Below are 19,652 nucleotides of genomic sequence, written 5' to 3'. Positions count from 1 at the left end.
ACAATTCCATTACTGAGTTATTCTAAATCCAATAGTTATAGGACGGGGGAAGGGGATTCATGGCTCAGCAGTTCATACAAATGTTAGAGGAGGGGAAGACAGTTGGAGAAACACTGTGAAATGTGATAGAAATGCAAATCATGCTAGCATGGTGATGGGATGACTGTCTAGAGTAGGGGAGAGAAGGGGACTCTAGCAGCACCTTTAAGACTATCCAAGTAAAATAGTCTCAAAGATGGTTCCTACACACAAGAGCAAGAGAGAGAGCACTTCCCATTTGATGCTCAAACTGATTATCACAGCTATTTCTTTAAAAATGAACTAAACACAAAACAGCGTTTGTGGAACAAGTGAAAATTGGAAAAGGAAAGAACTGAATTGGACTATGCCCACAAATTCCAATCTATTAGCATAGGTGGTTCCTTAGCACATTATAAATATTAATAGGTTGGTTTTCATTATAGCTGTGTGTGTACACAAATAGTCTCCCCTGCCTGCTATATGACAATGTTTAGACTGTTTGCTTCTTTCTGCACTCTCCAGCATTTGTTGCAAGGCAAGATTTTTTTTCTCTACACTTTACTCTTTATCTTTGTACAGAAAAAAATGACATTTAATGTTTTGAGGGTGCTAAGCTGTTATTTATCAGGGTTTTGGCCGTTTAAGCCAGTGCTTCAATGCAATGTAATTTTGATAAGTCTGAAATGTTTTAATACGTTTTATTCATTTGAACGACTATTTTAATTTATATATTTGTGTTTCTTATAGTTTTATAATATTGTGTTCTATTGATATTGTTATCTGAATCTGGCATTGAATTGTTGCCATAGTTTGTAAGCCGCCCTGAGTCCCCTTCGGGGTGTAAGTACAGTAAATAAATAATAAATAATAATAAATTTATCTTCTTGGCAAGCCTTTACAGTCACTTACCTTGCATTTCTATTACACTTCACACTGCTCTCACAATCTGACTGCTGTAGCCTTGCCCCAAACATCTTTAGAAGTGCAGCATGATAATGCATATAGTAAAACCAATTGGTTAGTCCTAAAGGTCCCACAAGACACCTTTACGCTTACCAGAGTGTATCCCACAATTTTCAATCAAGCAATCACTTTGAGATTTTTCTGCAACTGAAGCAAACTTGGATGGAAGAAATCTGCATGTTATTATTATTATTATTATTATTATTATTATTATTTCGTATACTTCTACCCCGCCCTTCTCAACCCCCGAGGGGGGACTCAGGGCGGCTTACAAAAAGGCACATTTGGTGCCTACACAAATACAATAACATATAAAACCAGCAATTAAATGGTCAACAATTAAAATAATTAGAACAACAATATATCACACAATCAATAGCCAATCTCAGACACCGCGTTCGTCAGTCTCAGAGTTCATATTTCGTTCCACCTTGTCCAATTCCTATCTATAGTCACAGTCCTTTATCCATCTGCCAGATTGCCCAAACGCCTGGTCCCACATCCATGTTTTTAATTTCTTTCTGAAGGAAAGGAGGGATATTGCTGATCTAATCTCCCCGGAGAGTGAATTCCATAGGTGAGGGGCCACCACTGAGAAGGCCCTGCTCCTCATCCCGGCCAATCTCACTTGTGACAGAGGCAGGGCCGAGAGCAGGGCCTCCACAGAGGATCTCAGACTCCGAGATGGGACGTAAAGGGAGATGCGTTCGGACAGATACGCTGGGCCAGAACCGTATAGGGTTTTGTAGGTCAAAACCAGCACTTTGAATTGTGCTCGGAACTGGATCGGCAGCCAGTGGAGCTGGCACAACAGGAGGGTGGTATGCTCCCTGTATGACGCTCCAGTGAGCAATCTGGCTGCCTCCCGCTGGACTAATTGAAGTTTCCGAACAGTCTTCAAAGGCAACCCCACGTAGAGTGCGTTGCAGTAATCTATTCGGGATGTAACAAGAGCTTGGACCACCGTGGCCAGATCCGACTTCCCAAGGTACGGGCGCAGCTGGCGCACAAGTTTTAATTGTGCAAAAGCTCTCCCAGCCACCACTGGGACCTGGGGTTCCAGGCTCAGCGATGAGTCCAAGATCACTCCCAAGCTGCAAACCTGCATCTTCAGGGGGAGTGTAACCTCGTCTAACACAGGCTGTAACCCTATACCCTGTTCGGCCTTACGACTGACCAGTAGGACCTCTGTCTTGTCTGGATTCAGTTTCAATTTGTTAGCTCTCATCCAGCATGCCATATTCATACACACGTATGCTTTTGTGCTCACAGCGGGACACATAACACATCAACAACCATGTTCCAAATGACAGCAATATGATTATTTGATTATAAACAATTTACCTGAAGGATATGAATCCACAACCTATTAATGGGAATAGGAACAGGCACAGGATGATCTTCCAGTTCTTGGTGTCTCTAGAAATTTCCCCATACCATTGTTTGGAAAGAAAATTCTGAAATTCAGAAACAGGCATTCACTTGGATCCTGGCTATTTTACTCAGTCAAACTGCTTACCCACAGAAATGGCAAACTGGTGGGTGTTCACAGGAGAGATCAGAACCTCAGTACAGTACGTTTATAATACTGAAGCTAAGCATATTCAAGAACAAGATAGACTTGGCAGGATGACTTGAAAACATGAGGGACACTCAGCAGTTTCCCAGTGCCAGATCTCATTCATATAGCTTTTGCCAGCACATGATACTAATGTCAAAGCAATGCCATGGGGCAAAAGATGTTTGAGAAAATATAATTTTGATAAGAAAAATGGTAGATGGACCTTGATGAACTGGATGATAACTATAGCAGAGAAATTCAGTGTTAACAGCATGCCATGTGGGATACTAGTTAAGATGAACAGTGTCATCCACCTACATCATCATCATCATCATATTTAATTACTTATTAATCGCCCTCCATCCGAGAATGCTCTAGGTGATTTACAGCTAAATTGTAAAAGATAAAATACATACATGACTACTGTTGGGGTTCAGCCTAAGTTTGAACTTGAACCTGATTCTCTGTTTGTTCCTCCTGATGCTAATGAAAATATATTTACTGATGCTAGTGAAAATGTACCTCTTGATGCCAATGCTCCTAAAATTAGTGAGGAAGAAACTTCTGTAGATTTGGAAAATGCCAATGCTCCTGAAATTAGTGAGGAAGAAACTTCTGTAGATTTGGAAAATGCCAATGCTCCTGAAATTAGTGAGGAAGAAACTTCTGTAGATTTGGAAAATGAAAGTACCAGTGTTCATGAGAATGTTTCAGAGGGAAGCCATGAACTTTCACTCCCTTTTGCACCTGGTAACTCTAATGAGAACAGAAGGGGCCAGATCTGGCAAGACAGAAGTAAATCACTCAGCTTGCGTAGGTCTTCCCGATTAAGAGAAATACAAACAATGGCTTCAAAGCAGAGGGGCGGTTCACGGAACCAATTCTTTGGCTTGAAGTGCCTTCCGCCGGGCTGACTTTCTCAGTTCAGGCATCGTTTCAGATTAATGAAGACCTTGGCAGTTCTCCCAGTTTCCCTGGCCATGGTCTTGAAAGATTTCTAGGATATCAAGCACGGTTAGTGGATTGCTAACAGGTTCCAGTATTTTACAGTGTGGTTTTGGGTTTTGTTTTGTTCATTTAAATTCATGTTTGCTGATTTTGCTGTGGCTTTTGACTTGCATTTTTCCTTTATTTTGTAACCATTTTTCTTCAATAAAAAAGGATTGTTCTTCACAGTCAAGTGTGGTGGATAGTTATCTTAGGGCTCATTCCCTGCTCTGGATTGCAACAACTACAGTCACAATATAGTGTTGCCCCTTTGGTGCAATCTTTTCCATGAATGCCCCATAAAATGCAAGACATAATTTCAAGATACATGACAATCCCATACAGGAGAAATTTTGCTGTGATTTACCTGGACTCCTGGCTGAGCAATGAACTGTTGGTCCTTGGCTTCCACCGCAAGCTCCAGACAGTTGCTTCCACCCCAAGCCTCACAGGAATATATAAGGAGCTGTTCGGCCAGTTCTTCATCACTGCTGTAACATTCGGTGAACAGCTCTAAATATAATGAAAGAGACAATCAAGAAGTGCTTGTCTCTTAATTCTATCCTAAAAGATTTCAGCTATCTTGAGTTTAGTTCTTGTGATTTCTGAAGTCAATGTTTATTGTTATCTGTATGTCTTGAAGACAGGACCTGAATTCAGTGACAGAGATCATCTGCTTTTTATGTGAGAAGGCCCAGAAGAGAAAAAAAATACAGAGTGAATTGGACCAATGGGAGAAGATAGCTTTTTATATATTCAATTACATGTTGATTTGTGGCCATTGGTTGTTGTTGGGTTTTTTTTAATGTGCCACTTTTTTAGCTCAGAAATTTAAAAATACTAAAATGAGTAAATATAAATTGCCTACAGTAGATAAGCAAAATTAATGCCATACAATACAACACACACATAGTAACTATGTTCCTGAACTTATTGCAGAAATGGGGAATTATGAATAATAGTGAACCCTATTGAAACAAACTTCTACCAGAAATTGCCCTGAAGGCCCTGGAAAATTCCTGGAGAGGTTACCTCCAGGGCAACTCTATGGGAATGAGGAGCATGCCATAGAACTGTCTTGAGGGTCTAGAAAATTCCTAGAGGGGCCATGTTTTGTTAGAGATGACTAAGTGACACTTTGGGTGCAGAACATCAATATCATTCATTTGTTACTGTGCTAAATAATTGAAATGAGCATTCATCTACTAAATTACACTTTTCATGGAAATAATACTCATATTTCAGAATACCCTGCATACAGAAACCCCAAAAATATTTACGTTAAACAATGATCAATCCAAGCATTTCTTTTTTAGCTTCTTGAAAAGATTAGTGAGCATAGCACTACATTGGATGTAACCAAAAGACTTTGTGTGGCCTGCCACCCCAGATTTAGGTTGTAGTTGTTAGAATATCCAGTAAAAATAATTACATATAAATTGCAACTGACATTCAAAACATGTGTTGCACTGGATTTGGCACAAAATTCCAACCTAATTGGAAATTTAAACTTTGCCAATATGTCACTTTGCAATTTATTTATTTCACCATTAGTTCTCCTCTGGGGTTTGAGCTTCTTCTACTGAGACTCACCCACAGCTCTTGTCTCATATTCATTGGCCAGCTCCTCCGATTCCCCGGCAGCATTAATATCATTCTTAACCTTAGCCAAGCTTTTCAGGAGTTTGCTTGCCCCTAATGCTGCCAACGTGCAGCCTCTTGTCTGCAAAGTGACAAAATAGCTGGTGTAAGAACATCATTAGCTGTGAGTTACTGTAACTGTGACACATTCTAGTAACGTCAGTTCATATACCAAAAGAACAAGGCAACTGCATAATTTAAAAGCACCCCATTCCCTGGAGCTATATCTGACAAATCATGTGGGTGCTGCAGTTCTGCTTGATCTTGCAGTGCCTGAAAGTCTAAAGGAGTATGAAATGCCTAACTGCTCGAGCTGGAAACTAAGGGTCACAACATAAAAATGGCTACCTTTCTAAAGGCAGCACCAGAGCAGGTGGCTATTATTTCCCCTTTGATATGTTAGAACAACCCAAGCCTTCCCCTCCCCCAAAACCATTTAAAGTTTACCCAGGGTGTTCCAAGGACTTCACACCTTTCTAAAGGTTCATCTACACTGTAGAATTAGTGCAGTTTGACACCACTTTTACTGCCTTGGCTCAATGCTACAGAATCACAGGCAAGGTCTTTATCCTTTGCTGCCAAAGGATGCTGACCCAAACTTCATCTCCCAGGATTCTATATCATTGAGTTAAAACGTTGCCAAACAGCATTAATGATACAGTGTAGATACACCCTAATGCACTCTGGCCTTAATCCAAGCCACAATTCTTAACTAGGGTAGACATACTGAATAAATGGGACTTAAATACCTATTGACAGACCATACAGCAATTGATTCAATGATACTCTAGTTAGAAGTAGCAGCTGTTCATTTCTGAACATACTTTACAGTAGACATAAGAAGAATACATGAATACATTTTTTACAAAGTACCCAAAAACCCTAATGAGGAGATTTGGGGCTGACAAGAATCTTTGCAGTATGTGACTTATTCCGCTTAAAATTCACATGTGGTATTTTCACCAGAAAAGGAAAAGGCACTTTCTGCATAGAAAATAAAGCATTAAATGTTTTCCCTAGGACAGGGAAATGTTGTTTTCTGCCCAAAAACTAAGTACCAAACTGCAAATGGTCTTCAAAAACAAAAAGCTTTTAACCATTTTCTCCATTCCAAAACTCAAAACTTCAGTGTCTTAAATTATGCAATTGCAACACTACACGCAAAACAAAGAGTGCCACCATTTTCTGCACAAAAATGCACTGGTGGCTGAGCCCTTTACTTTTACAGTCAAGCTTTCTTATGCATTTTAAACTGGAAAATGGTCACTTCTGCACTGTGCCTAGTTCAAAGCCAGATAACAAGTTGTTCAATCCTGTGCAATCCACTGAGATCGAAGGGACCCATCCCAGATAAGTGTGTATAAGATTGCATACCTAGAATATATTGCCTACCCCCGAGAAAGTTCTTGGGCAAACTCACTCTTGAAAGTGTCATACTGGAATTGTGACCTACCTGTTCCCAAATAACTTTGGATAGCTCTTTTTTGTTTTGAAGAACTGCCCAGATAAAGAGGGCCTGCAAGGGGTGCCTTGTAATAAGAGAAACATCCTAAAAGTACATAAGACAGAACATAAAACCAAAGTGAAGCTTTGTTTGTAGCCATTTTTTCCCCTAAATTTGAGACAAATAGCAGTCCATCTGTACTTGAGCAATAAAGGCTTGATTTTACCTACCAGCAGTTGTAGCTCTATATCATCTTTTCCATTTTTGTCCTCTTTTTTGACACCTCTCCTAAAATCCTCCACCATTTTCCATACAAATGTAAGGAGGGCATCATTGTATGAGTTTTTCGCAATCTGTAGATTCTTAAACACCAGGCTACTGAAGTTGTTGGTATAAAGCTCAGTTAGAACATCATTGCTGAGAAACTTTCGTAAATTCAAGCCATTTTCCAGAAAAAGACGAACAAATTTGGGTCTATCTTTCACCAGGGCTGTAAACATGACGTCCTGAAGGTCAGCAGACTAGCAAGGAACAAGAACCAACAAAATGTTTGGCATTTTTGTTGACAACAAAAAAACACTTTCTCCATATGCAGTCTGTATTTCTTGACTTCCAGACAAATTACGATTCATTTCTATGGCAAAATCTATAGAATACTGAAAGTCTGAATGATAATTTCATTCCTCCACCATCCCCCACACACACACATTTCCAATAACGTTGTGACTAGTCATCTCAATCCATTACTCCATCACAAACACATTCATTCTGCCATTCCTCCAATTTTTACTAGAAAAGTTAATGCTGAACATGTTGACTGAATCAAATTGGCAAACATTCATTATCTTGTCCTTCCAATTTTCTAGTGTTTTAACAGCTGGGCAGCTGGTGCCAACCTAGTCACCCAATTACATCAGTAGTCTCACTTGATCCAGCTTTCCTGATAGCTTTGCCCTAATTAAAGGTATGTGAGCTAATTTACCTACCTCCCAACGTCGATCATTTGTAAAAATCTCCTCACTTGCCAGATCCAACTGGTTCCATTCCAAAAGCAATTTTAATTGCCCATTCCAGTTGTCTTTATCTTGTTCATTTGTACTGAAAGCTACAAGTAAAGAAAGGGGGCTGTAGTTAATTAGTACCATTTATGGGTAATTTTTTATTCCCATATACCCATAGATGTTGCCTAGCTCTCTCTCTGATTCATATTCATAAATGTAAACTGAAACAGGAGAATATAGCCTGAATATCACTATGTTACGGGGGATGGGGAGGGGGGTCACAGAAAATCTTACCCCTCAAACAGTGGCCAATTTACCCAAATTCATTATGTTTTCACTCAAATCTGGCATGTTTCTTCTTGCCAATAAATCTTTCTAAGTGGCCCTTATCCTTATTTGAGAGATATTTCAGTTTTTAAAAAATTGTCACTGTCTATATATTTTTCTATATTTCTTCTTCTGTGACTGCTGCATTTTCCTCCTTTAAACCCAACTATTTATACTAGTATGAATTGTGGATAACTCTTCATGCATCTCATGAAGTTATCTGTCATGCACTTGTTAAATCTTTAAGTTGCCACAGGAATCCAATGTGGCTTTTCACATTAAAGACTCACGTGGTTATCCCTTCAGAAATTGTTTTCATTGCTGTCATACACTTATACCACAAGCATCATTTGGACTGCAGTCCTTACACCGAAACTGAGTTAAATGTTTGAACTTGCATTCATATTTCCCGCCCTCCACCCCCAAAAATTAAAACACGTGGCGGTACAATCCCTTGGCAATCCATCCATTTATTTCAATAAAATGGGCGTAATGTCTCATTGTGCTCTGTTGCATTTTCTCTTGTTTCCATGATTAATAAGTGAAATTATGGGACAAAAGATTTTTCAGATTTCAGTGTGGAGCTAGAAATCTTGACAAAAGTCTAGGAGAATAAGAGAATAAAAGCTTCTTTGGAGCCCATCAGGATGTCATCAAAGGGAAAATAATTCCTAAGATATTTGTGAATTGCAGCTATACCCCAAGTCTTCTAGTCCACCCTTTTCTGCCAGTGCAGGAACCCATGGTAAAACAACCATGAATTCTGACAGAATAACAGGTTAGTTAAAACAGTTCTCTGGTCCACTACAAGGAAAATATCCCATGTGACTCCCATATCCACAGAACTGGTACCCAAAGATTCATTTAGCCACTTCCAATAGAAGATGTGTCTTCTCCAGGCATTTCTAAGGCATGTTTTTACAGTAAACTAGTATCAGGAAATAATGCCAGACTGCTCGCTGGAGGGAAGGATATTAGAAGCAAATATGAAGCACTTTGGCCACATAATGAGAAGACAGGAAAGCTTGGAGAAGACAATGATGCTGGGGGATATGGAAGGAAAAAGGAAGAGGGGCCAACCAAGGGCAAGATGGATGAATGGTATCCTTGAAGTAACTGGCTTGACTTTGAAGGAGCTAGAGATGGCCATGTCCGACAGGGAACTCTGGTGTGGGCTGGTCCATGAGGTCACAAAGAGTCAGAAGCAACTAAACAAATAAACAACAAAAGTATCAGAAGTTCTTCATTTCAATAGAGTTCACTATTATCTGTGATTTTGCATATTCATGCAAAGTCCAGGAACATACTCCTATCCCAGGTGTGAGGTTGTATTGTACCCTACTGGGTTTTCTGAAGATATCATCAATTGTGTGTTGATCATGTTTTTTCAGAAATGTGAGTTCATCAATGCATCCTGTTTTCTGTTTCTTGGTGTGCTTGTTTCTTGAGTATTTTTAATTAAGACAGTTTCCTTCTTAGTGATTATCATGGGAGAAAAATAAGCTAAACTCCATCATTGGTTCAGCCTCCTTCCCCATCCTTGGGGTATATTGATGGAATGTGAAAGCTTTGGATCCTGTGGATTGGACTCACAGCCCTGCCCTGGTATTCCTTTGACATAACTCTTTGTTTCTCCTCTCTACAAGTCAGAGCTTCACAAAGAAGTGTTACCCCTCTATTCATGCTTTCAGATTCACAAAAAAATTGAACATTGTCCCAGAGATCATCAAAGTGCAGTTTTTAATGTTTTTGAGAAACAGGAAATCAGAAAACACCATTAGTCTTCTAACAGTGGCACTCTCTATTTCAATTCTTGTAGACCAAAACAAATTTTGAATCAATTAATTTTTTAAATGATCAGCGTAGCTCACAAAATTGACTACAATCAAAATACAAAAATTAAATCTTGCCGGGAGACCAAAGAACACTAACTTACCTTTATAAAGAGCATAGGATATGGCATTGCTCACAATTTCATCTCCAGCTTCTTCTATTTTAATCACAGTTAGAAGGTGAGGATTTTCAAGTACTTCTTTGATCTGGGCAAGGAAAGTTGAAGGCTTAAGTTTTCTTTATTGTACTTTATTTTTCTCCCTCTAAAGAAAAACTTGTTACTTAGAGGTAAAAATTAAATTATGCTCAAACATACCATACAATACAGAATTCATGTTTTTATTATTTACTTCAAATTCCTCAATGTAGGGCAGGATGTAAAAATTTAAATAAATTTAATGTGCATTTATCATACAGCTCTCTGGTATTCATAGAATCATAGAATCATAGAATCAAGGAGTTGGAAGAGACCTCGTGGGCCATCCAGTCCAACCCCCTGCCAAGAAGCAGGAATATTGCATTCAAATCACCCCCGACAGATGGCCATCCAGCCTCTGCTTAAAAGCTTCCAAAGAAGGAGCCTCCGCCACACTCCGGGGCAGAGAGTTCCACTGCTGAACGGCTCTCACAGTCAGGAAGTTCTTCCTCATGTTCAGATGGAATCTCCTCTCTTGTAGTTTGAGGCCATTGTTCCGCGTCCTAGTCTCCAAGGAAGCAGAAAACAAGCTTGCTCCCTCCTCCCTGTGGCTTCCTCTCACATATTTATACATGGCTATCATATCTCCTCTCAGCCTTCTCTTCTTCAGGCTAAACATGCCCAGTTCCCTAAGCCGCTCCTCATAGGGCTTGTTCTCCAGACCCTTGATCATTTTAGTCGCCCTCCTCTGGACACATTCCAGCTTGTCAATATCTCTCTTGAATTATAGTGCCCAGAATTGGACACAATATTCCAGATGTGGTCTAACCAAAGCAGAATAGAGGGGTAGCATTACTTCCTTAGATCTAGACACTATTCATGGGTCAGACATTCTTCATTTCAACAGGATTTTATATTATCCATGGTTTCAAGTATTATTTATTTATTTATTTCTATCCCCTTTCCTCCAGCATCAGGACTCAAATAATAATCATCATCATCATCATCATCATTATTTATACCCTGGCACCATCTCCCCAAGTTGACTCGGGGCGGCTTACATGAGGCCAAGCCCAGTAGTACAATAAAACAATATACAACAAGAACACAGCAGAAAAAAAAATAAAAATAAAAATAAAATACAAAACCGATATAAATATACACATCGAACATTATAAAAACAATATAAAATCAGAACATTTGAACACAGAAAATTAATCACAGTGGGCAGGGCCAGTTGCAAAGAGTTCAAATTTTAAAAACACTGAGAGCAATGTAATGTGTCAGGATAGGGGTAAAACATAATATAAAAAGGAAAGGCATCACATACAACTAAAATAAACAGTCCCATCATAAGCATACTCCTATCTAACAAAATTATAAACACCCACATCAAATAGTTAATATCTAAACAAAAACCAGTTAAACCCTTCAATAAGTTAAAACCCCATCTATTATTATTTCATTATTTCATTAATAGTCAAGTACATCGCCGGAGGTCCAATTCAGTTCAAATATTGCACATGACAGGTCTAGCATTCATTCTCCTTCAGGGAAGACCAGCTTCCACATTAAAGTTTTTACTTGGTTCCTGAATGATAATAGCCATTCTAACTTCTTATGGAAGGGAGTTGCAGAGTATAACGAAGTTAAAGGAATATCCAGGCAGGGTGGACACTACGATCCCACCGCTGCCACCAATATAACGAAATTAGAGCTAGCGTAGAACAAAGGCTGATCCTAAGTGACCAAATTACTTGGTAGTATTTGCCGCCACCACCTCAGAAATTACTGGCCTGAGGAACCAAAAGGGTGTGAATGTATTATAGGTAATGTGGGTTTGAGTTCTTGGTCTTCTATGGCTTCCTCCCTAGCCAACTGGGCTTTAAAAATGAGTTGACTGAATAAGTTTCTGAGAGAACAGATGGATTGAGGCATACAGCAGTTGAAAGTTAACTAAGAAAGAGTTTATTTTAACTTTAGAATAACAACAACTCGTTGGAAATAAGTGGTACAGAAATCTTGATGCGATTGCAATAACTTGGTTGCTTGAACAGACAGTTCCCCTGACAGAATAGCTTTTACAGCTGTGAGTCCCTTTAACAAACTGTTCTACTATAAGACACAGTTTCCCTTAGAGCACAGACTCCAGTCTGCCTCAGTCACTGGGCTATAAGGTATCTGTAAACCTCTCTTAAGTTTACTAAGACACAGCTCTCTTTTACTAGTCCTCTCAACGTAGTAAAACTCTAGCCTAATGTCTTCACCTTATTCCCAAACTTAGAGGCTCACTAAAAGCTCTTCTTCTCCTGTCAGTTCCCTGCTGTAATTTCCTATCTCAAAAAATCCACCCTTCTCTCTCTCTAGTTTAAACCCTTCTCTCTTTCTGTCAAACAAGACAGCTGCTTTCCCTCTCTTAAGCTGACTCCACCCCCAATTGCTACACCCAATCAGGAGTCAGCCTGACTCCTCCTCCTGCTCTCTTGAATACCAAGATGCCAGACACTGCTATGCAGCCTTCGGCCTAGCCGACTAAAAGGTAGATTTATCACACAGAGACATGGGGCCACCATCAAAAAGGCCCTCTCTCTCATTCCCATCAATCACACTTGGGATAATAGTGGGACCAGGAGTAGGGCCTCTCCTGATGACCTCAGGGCCTGTGTAGGTTCACAGGAGAAAATGTGGTCATTTAAGTATCCACACAAAGTCTGAGAATATATACAAAGCAGATACTGGGTTAATACAATATTATCTCATTTTTATTACAAAACTATTTTCAGTTATACATGATTTTTACCTCAATGTATGACAAATCTCAAAGAGGCTGCAGGATATGTCTAACACAATCTGTTAACTAATCATACTTCAGAAATTCTTGTTCCTGATTTATTAAGTCAGCCCTCCACATTCACTGGGGTTAGGTGCACAGAACCCCTGTATGAATAAAAAACTGAAAATAAATAAATTGCTAGTTTTTACCTGAAAGAACACTTCTATGGCAATTTCTAGGTCCGTTCTAACAGGCTGTGATTTTTATTTAATTTTAGTTGTTAAGTCATAATTCATGTTTATATGTTGGGTTGTTTAAATTTTGTTAGTATGGATGTATTGTTGTTGTATTCGGGCATTGAATGTTTGCCTTTTATGTTTGGAATCTGCCCTTAGTCCCTTTGGGGAGATAGAGCGGAATATAAATAAAGTATTATTATTATTATTATTATTATTATTATTATTATTATTATATTATGTGTGGATTTCTGCTGGAAACTGATCATAGAATTGCACTGGAGGACCCAGAGGTCCCTCTCTAAAGAAATCTCTAGGTTTTCCAGCAAGATCAGAGGAAGTTGTCCATAAACTCACAGTGGAGGACCTAGAGTTTTCTAAAGAAAATATTTAAATCAAATCTGTGAATAATCAAATCCACAAAACCCAAAGCCGCAGATATGGAAGATCGGCTTATAGTTATTATTTAATGCCTGCCAAGTGTAAAACTTTTGGCTTTCAATATCCATTTTAGGCTGCAGCTCTGTGCTCATGTATGTAAGGATGAAATCACTGAACTCAGCAGAACTTCTGCATATGGATGAAAGAAGTTTCAGACTACTGGCAGCAAGTTTTTTAAAAAATAAAAAAGATAAATCTAGAATAATTTTTGAACCATGCAGGAACTCATTAACCAGATTAGTGGGGCAAAACATACCCTCTGGTAGCAATGTCATGTGGATGGTTTTCATCAGGATCACAGCATGAGTACTCAAGTTAGATAATCCTTTGTGTACATCATGATGAGATATGAGGGACGAACAAGCTTTTTTGTCGCACCATTATTTCCACTAAGCAGCTGGAAAATTACAAATATTTGCTTGTACTTAGCAATGATGCTAGTTTTACCACAGGGTAAAGCTCTGCCATATAAAAGTGGCCAGGTGGTTTTCTGAAAAGGAACTCAAATTATCTAGAGAAAACTGCAAACAATTCCTATCAATCTTAAGGGCTAATAGCATAATTATTCAATGGGTGTTTTCAAACCACCTATTCAGCAAAGAAAGGTTTCATTTTGTGTTTTTTACAAAACAGTAATAAAGCGGGGATGATTTCTAGATCTCTTGCAACAGCTATAAAGGGACCAAAGTCATTCTTCCATCCTTCCCACAATTTTTCACTGCAGGCATATCAACACAGCAAAGAATGAATGCATCGAGTCTGCAGTGTGCTATTACTCCAAATCCATTCTTCTACTTACACTAAAAAGAAAAAAAAATCAGTCCTGAAGGAGGACTCTCTAGATCCATCTACACCAGGGGTCCTCAAACCTTTTAAACAGAGGGCCAGGTTATAGCCCTCAAACTGTTGGAGGGCCGGATTATAATTTGAAAAAAACATGCACACTGCACATAATTTATGTGTAGTGCAAAAACACTTTAAAACAATACAATAATGAAAATGAAGAACAATTTTAACAAACACAAACTTATTAGTATTTCAGTGGGAAGTGTGGGTCTGCTTTTGGCTGATGAGATAGGATTGTTATTGCTGTTGTGTGCTTTCAAGTCGTTTCAGACTTAGGTTGATCCTGAGCGAGGACCGGGTAAATGACCTTGGAGAGCCGTATCCAGCCCTCAGGCCTTAGTTTGAGGACCCCTGATCTACACCATAGAGTGAATGCAGCAAATACACCACTTTATCTGCCAGGGTCAATTATAGGAGTTATAGATTCTTTGCCTCACCAAACTACAAATTCTAGGACTCTAAAACACTGAGCCATGGCAATAAAAGTGGTGTCAAACTGCATTCATTCTACAGTGTAGATGCATCCTTTTTCTCTCACACCAGACCACATACCAGGGCCCCCACAGAGCAGCAGATGCTACTGCAGTTGCTGCTCAAATTTGATACCAAAGGTGGCTAGCATCAAAGCATCTATCCACATATAATAATCTCCAGCCTGGTTCAGCAAATCATTTCAGTGCCTTCCAGAAAGGTGGAGATCCATTTTAGTTTACTTTATACTACTACCTCTACAGCAAGGTTCCAACACTTCACAGATGTGTAGCAACATCCTAATATAGTAAGGAGTAAAGAAATGAAGAAGGGCACACAAGGTAAGAGAAGCTGCAGCAATTTGCTTTTTCCCTCAGCCTATTTATTTATTTATTTATTTATTAGCTGCATTTGTTGACCGCCGTTCTCAGCCCTTTAGGGCGACTCACGGCGGTGTACAACATATAAAAGGCAATTTACAAAAGGCAATAACAAAATAATACAACAGTTATATAGTTATATAGTTATAGTTATATAGTTATAGTTATTGGAAAGAGCAAGATCCTGCCCACTCCTTTCTTTCCCCTCCGGCTAAGTTAATTGTGTGCAAACTACTTTGCACATTGTCCTTGGTTTGCAGGAATTGGGGTAAACCAGTGGTTCTTAACCTGTGGGTCCCCAGGTGTTTTGGCCTACAATTCCTAGAAATCCCAACCAGTGTACCAATTGTTAGGATTTCTGGGAGTTGAAGGCCAAAACATATGGAGACCCACAGGTTGAGAACCACTGGGGTAAACTGAGGAAACAGAGGGAAAGCAAGCAGAGGAGAGAAAAATGATTTTTTTTTTAAAGCAGCTGAAAAGTGGAACAACAGAGGATTAATTGGGACTATCCTTGGTATATTGGGATGGTTGAAGGGTATGTTATTACCATTTCTCCTTCCCCTATTCCCCCAAATGAGGGCTGCAGAAATGTCCAGGGGATAGTATATATACAGCCCATAGGGCATGAGATACTCATCCCTGGTCTGTGCCATTTTCTTAGTGCTCACAACAATAAGTTGGCCCTTATTAAATCTGTGCATATGCATCTCCTTTTCCTGTTCCCAGCCTCAGCTATTCTCTTTTGTTCAGCTTCATGAAATTAATGTCCAACAAAATACCACTTAGATCACACCTGCCTGCTATTGATAAAAAAAAAAACCCACACAAATGCAAATGGGAAATGTACTACATCTATAGATACCACAATTGCATACAGTCCCCTTCCTGGCCCTTCTTGTAATTGTAGCATTTCCGGGAATAACAGACGGACAATGGACATTTGGACTAATGACTATTACAAAAGATCAAGGTAAACATTTCTGGTGGGCGTAAGTCTAACGTGTAGATTATCTGTGAAGGAACAAACTGTAAGGAAGCTTTTAAAAATCTATACCAACTGGACAAAATTGTAAGCACAAAATGTTACAAAACCTCATTAGCAGCACTAAGCAGCATCTCTGAGACAAACCCTTGCTGCCCTCTATGATGATTACAGACATTAAAGTAATGGACCAAAAAGGAGACATGCTGCTGATGAAGCCCCAGGCCATTAATTGACAAAGTCATTTCCCCAAAATAAATGACTCCTTCACTGGCCTTTGGTGCTCTTCTAAAAACAGAACATTGTCATTTTCCATGTGCTCAGTTTTTCCTACTGCTTTAGAGAGAGAGAAAATTGAAATTGATCAAATGGAGGCCTCCGCAGATCCATTTCCTGCTCTTCAAAAAACCAAATGGCCCCAATAAAATTGCCTTGCACTCCCCTAGAGAAGAGTCACAGTAGCCCTCCTCTGGATAGGAAATGTTGGAGTGAGTTTCTTCAACAATAGCAACAGCAACAACAACTATTATTATTATTCTTATTATTATTTCTTACCCGCCTCTCCTTGAGGCGGGTTACAACATTGCTAAAACACATCATCATTTAAAAACACTTCATAAAATACACATGTTAAAACATATCTTCATAAAATACATATTAAAATACACAAAACAATGTTAGACATAGAACGGAAGTTTAAAATTCATCTTTAAAACTGAGGACCTTGGAAGCAGGTATTGATATTCTCTAAAGAGCAGAAGCCTCCCAGTTCCAGTTGCAGGACCACCCTCTGCCCAAAACTATGTTGCTTCTCTGGCACACATAGAAGTCAACCACTACTACCACTGCTATTAGAATAGTTGTGTGCATGTTTCAAAGGGCCTCACATGCTTTATCCAGTTGCAATCATAAAACAGGTTGAGTATCCCTATCCAAAATGCTTAAGATCAGACATGTTCCAGATTTCAGATTTTTTTTTTCAGATGTATATTTTTTGCATATACATAATGACGTATCTTGGAGTTGAGATCAAACCTAAACACGAAATTCATTCATGCTTCATATATACCTTGTACACATAGCCTGAAGGCTATTTGATATAGAATATTTAAATAATTTTGTACATGAAACAAAGTTTGTGTACACTGAACAATCAGAAAGCAACCCACATCAATAATTGGATTTTAAAATTATGGGTAAGGGATATTCAACCTGTTTTACTCACCATACTGCAGCAGATTTATACTGCAGCAGATATATATATATATATATATATATATATATATTTGTTGCAGTATAATTCAATATACTTATTATATATTGTTTATTTTACAGCAGACGCATAATATTAAATACAATGCACCATTCAATAACTTTTGGCATCTGCTGTTATTTTTATGCTTATACATATTTTCAATCCCTCACCACCGTGCTCCCCTCCATCCGAGCCACAGCTCTATTTGTATACTTATTTTTCTTTTCCAATTCCTTGCTATAAGTAGTTTTGCTATTAGTAATAAGTTTGTTATCACATTTTATCTGCTTTCTTCAGTTGTTTATTATTATTATTATTATTATTATTATTAAATAATAATAATAATAATAATAATAATAAAGCTTTACTAGGACTTCTTTCTGTTTTAATGTTCACTATATCCTCTATTTCTCTAAATACTTTCCTCCCAAAATTACTTACACATTTATATTGCCACCACATAATTATATATGTTCCCAATTCTTGTCATCCTCTCCAGCAATTTTTGAATAGTTTTTATTTATATTTGCTATTCTTATTGGTGTTAGATACCATTTCCATAATAACTTAATTTTCTTTAACTCGTATTGATACATTTTTCAAATGTCTTTGTCCTCATAATTATAACCTCTCCACTTCATTTATTTTCATCCCTAAATCTTCTTTCCAGATCTCCTTGAGGGTGTTATTCTTTATTTTTCCTTGGTTTATTTCAATTATTATCTTATATACTTTACTGGTTATTCCTTTCAAATTTTTATGTTCCTCTATATCCCTTCCATTTTGTATTATTTGTTCTACTTGATTAAGCTTGCTTCCATTTTTATTATTTTTTATCCAATTTTTGAATCATTGTTCTAATTGTATGCAATGGAACCATGTCCAAAATCATTTACTTCTTCATTCCAACCTTTATCCAATCCCCTATTTTGTCTATTTTTTTCACTTAACTTTTTTCCATTATATTTTTTTAATTTGGGGGGGGGGGATTTCTTTTCTATTATAATTGGGGTTATTGATGAAATATCCACTATTAATTTTCTCCTGTATTTGTTCCACACTTCTAAATACATCACTCAACATTGGGTTACTAATTTCCATAATTTCTTTGCTCGTAAACTCTTTTTAAAAAATCAGATTTCTTCCTCCGCTTTTTCAGAATCCATTTTTAGCCATTCAACCCTCTCCTTTTTATCATTCCTTCTATAACCAGTCTCAGGCTGTTTGCTTCATAATATTTTCTATTATAAAGTAATAAAATAAGTAAGTAAGTGCTCACCCTTCTTCTTCTTCTTTTTCTACCATTACAGTATTTATTTATCATTTGTTGCCATCTATTTAGCTGTTCTCCTGTAATCTGAAGTGGCAGCATTCTAAATATGAAATTTATCCTCAGAAGTATTTGCATTTTCACTGATGCTATATTTCCAAACCAAGATAAAAGTATATTTCTATATTCTATTAAATTTTTTTGAACTACTTTCCTCAATGATACTACATTTACCTCTTCCATTTCTTTTAAATCCTTTGTTATAATTACTTCCAGGTGTTTTAATTTGTTCTTAATTCTAATTTCCATATTACTCTGTTCTATAAAGTCTTTTTCTTCTTTCTTTGTATAATTAATATCATTGTTTCTGATTTATTCCAATTTACTTGTAAACCTGTTGTTTTCCTAAATATCTCTAAATCAGTGGTTCTCAACCTGTGGGTCCCCAGGTGGCCTACAGCTCCCAGAAATCCCAGGCAGTTTACCAATGATTAGGATTTCTGGGAGTTGAAGGCCAAAACATCTGGGGACCCACAGGTTGAGAACCACTGCTCTAAATGATCCTTTATCCTATCCACTTTACCTACCATATTTTCAATAAATAATAATGTATCATCGACAAAGAAGCTCACCTTCTCCCTTTCCTTTATTTCTACCTCTTCTTATGTATCCTAATGGCTTTTGCAAATAATTCAATCACCATAGCAAACAAAATTGGCAATAGAGGACATCCTTGTCTTGTTCCCCTCGTCACTTTTATTTCTTTTGTCACCCCATCATTAATCTTTACTATTGCTGAATTTCTTGAATACTATTGTTCTAATAATCCTTTTATTCTACTTCCCATTCCAAATGTGTTCATAATCTCCCTTAATGTCCACCATTCCACACAATCAAAAGCTTTAAATATATCTAATTATAGTATCCCTGCTTTTATCTTTCTCTCTCAAACAACACAGATTTTATTTAATACTCTCCCTATCAAATTTGACATTTGTCTTCCTTTTACAAACCCACACTGATCTTTTTTTATATACTTGTGCATGCATTTATTCATTCTATTGGCTATTATAGCAAATAG

General features: G+C 37.9%; 1 protein-coding gene across 1 annotated transcript in view; it reads right to left on the bottom strand.

Annotated features, from left to right (window-relative positions):
- TRPM8 (transient receptor potential cation channel subfamily M member 8) overlaps positions 1 to 19,652 on the bottom strand; it is an 81,899-nt gene that overhangs the window by 27,946 nt on the left and 34,301 nt on the right. The window contains exons 10-16 of the mRNA XM_067469825.1: positions 9,882 to 9,984; positions 7,604 to 7,722; positions 6,848 to 7,138; positions 6,627 to 6,722; positions 5,126 to 5,255; positions 3,900 to 4,045; positions 2,329 to 2,441 (exon numbers count right to left, since the gene is read on the bottom strand). Of these exons, the coding sequence (XP_067325926.1) occupies positions 2,329 to 2,441; positions 3,900 to 4,045; positions 5,126 to 5,255; positions 6,627 to 6,722; positions 6,848 to 7,138; positions 7,604 to 7,722; positions 9,882 to 9,984 (998 nt within the window). The remainder of the gene's footprint in view (positions 1 to 2,328; positions 2,442 to 3,899; positions 4,046 to 5,125; positions 5,256 to 6,626; positions 6,723 to 6,847; positions 7,139 to 7,603; positions 7,723 to 9,881; positions 9,985 to 19,652) is intronic.

Source organism: Anolis sagrei, chromosome 1 (assembly GCF_037176765.1).
Source record: "Anolis sagrei isolate rAnoSag1 chromosome 1, rAnoSag1.mat, whole genome shotgun sequence".
Taxonomy (NCBI): Eukaryota; Metazoa; Chordata; class Lepidosauria; order Squamata; family Dactyloidae; genus Anolis; species Anolis sagrei.
Note: the sequence above shows the minus strand (reverse complement) of the source record. Positions and strands in the feature narration are given on the sequence as shown.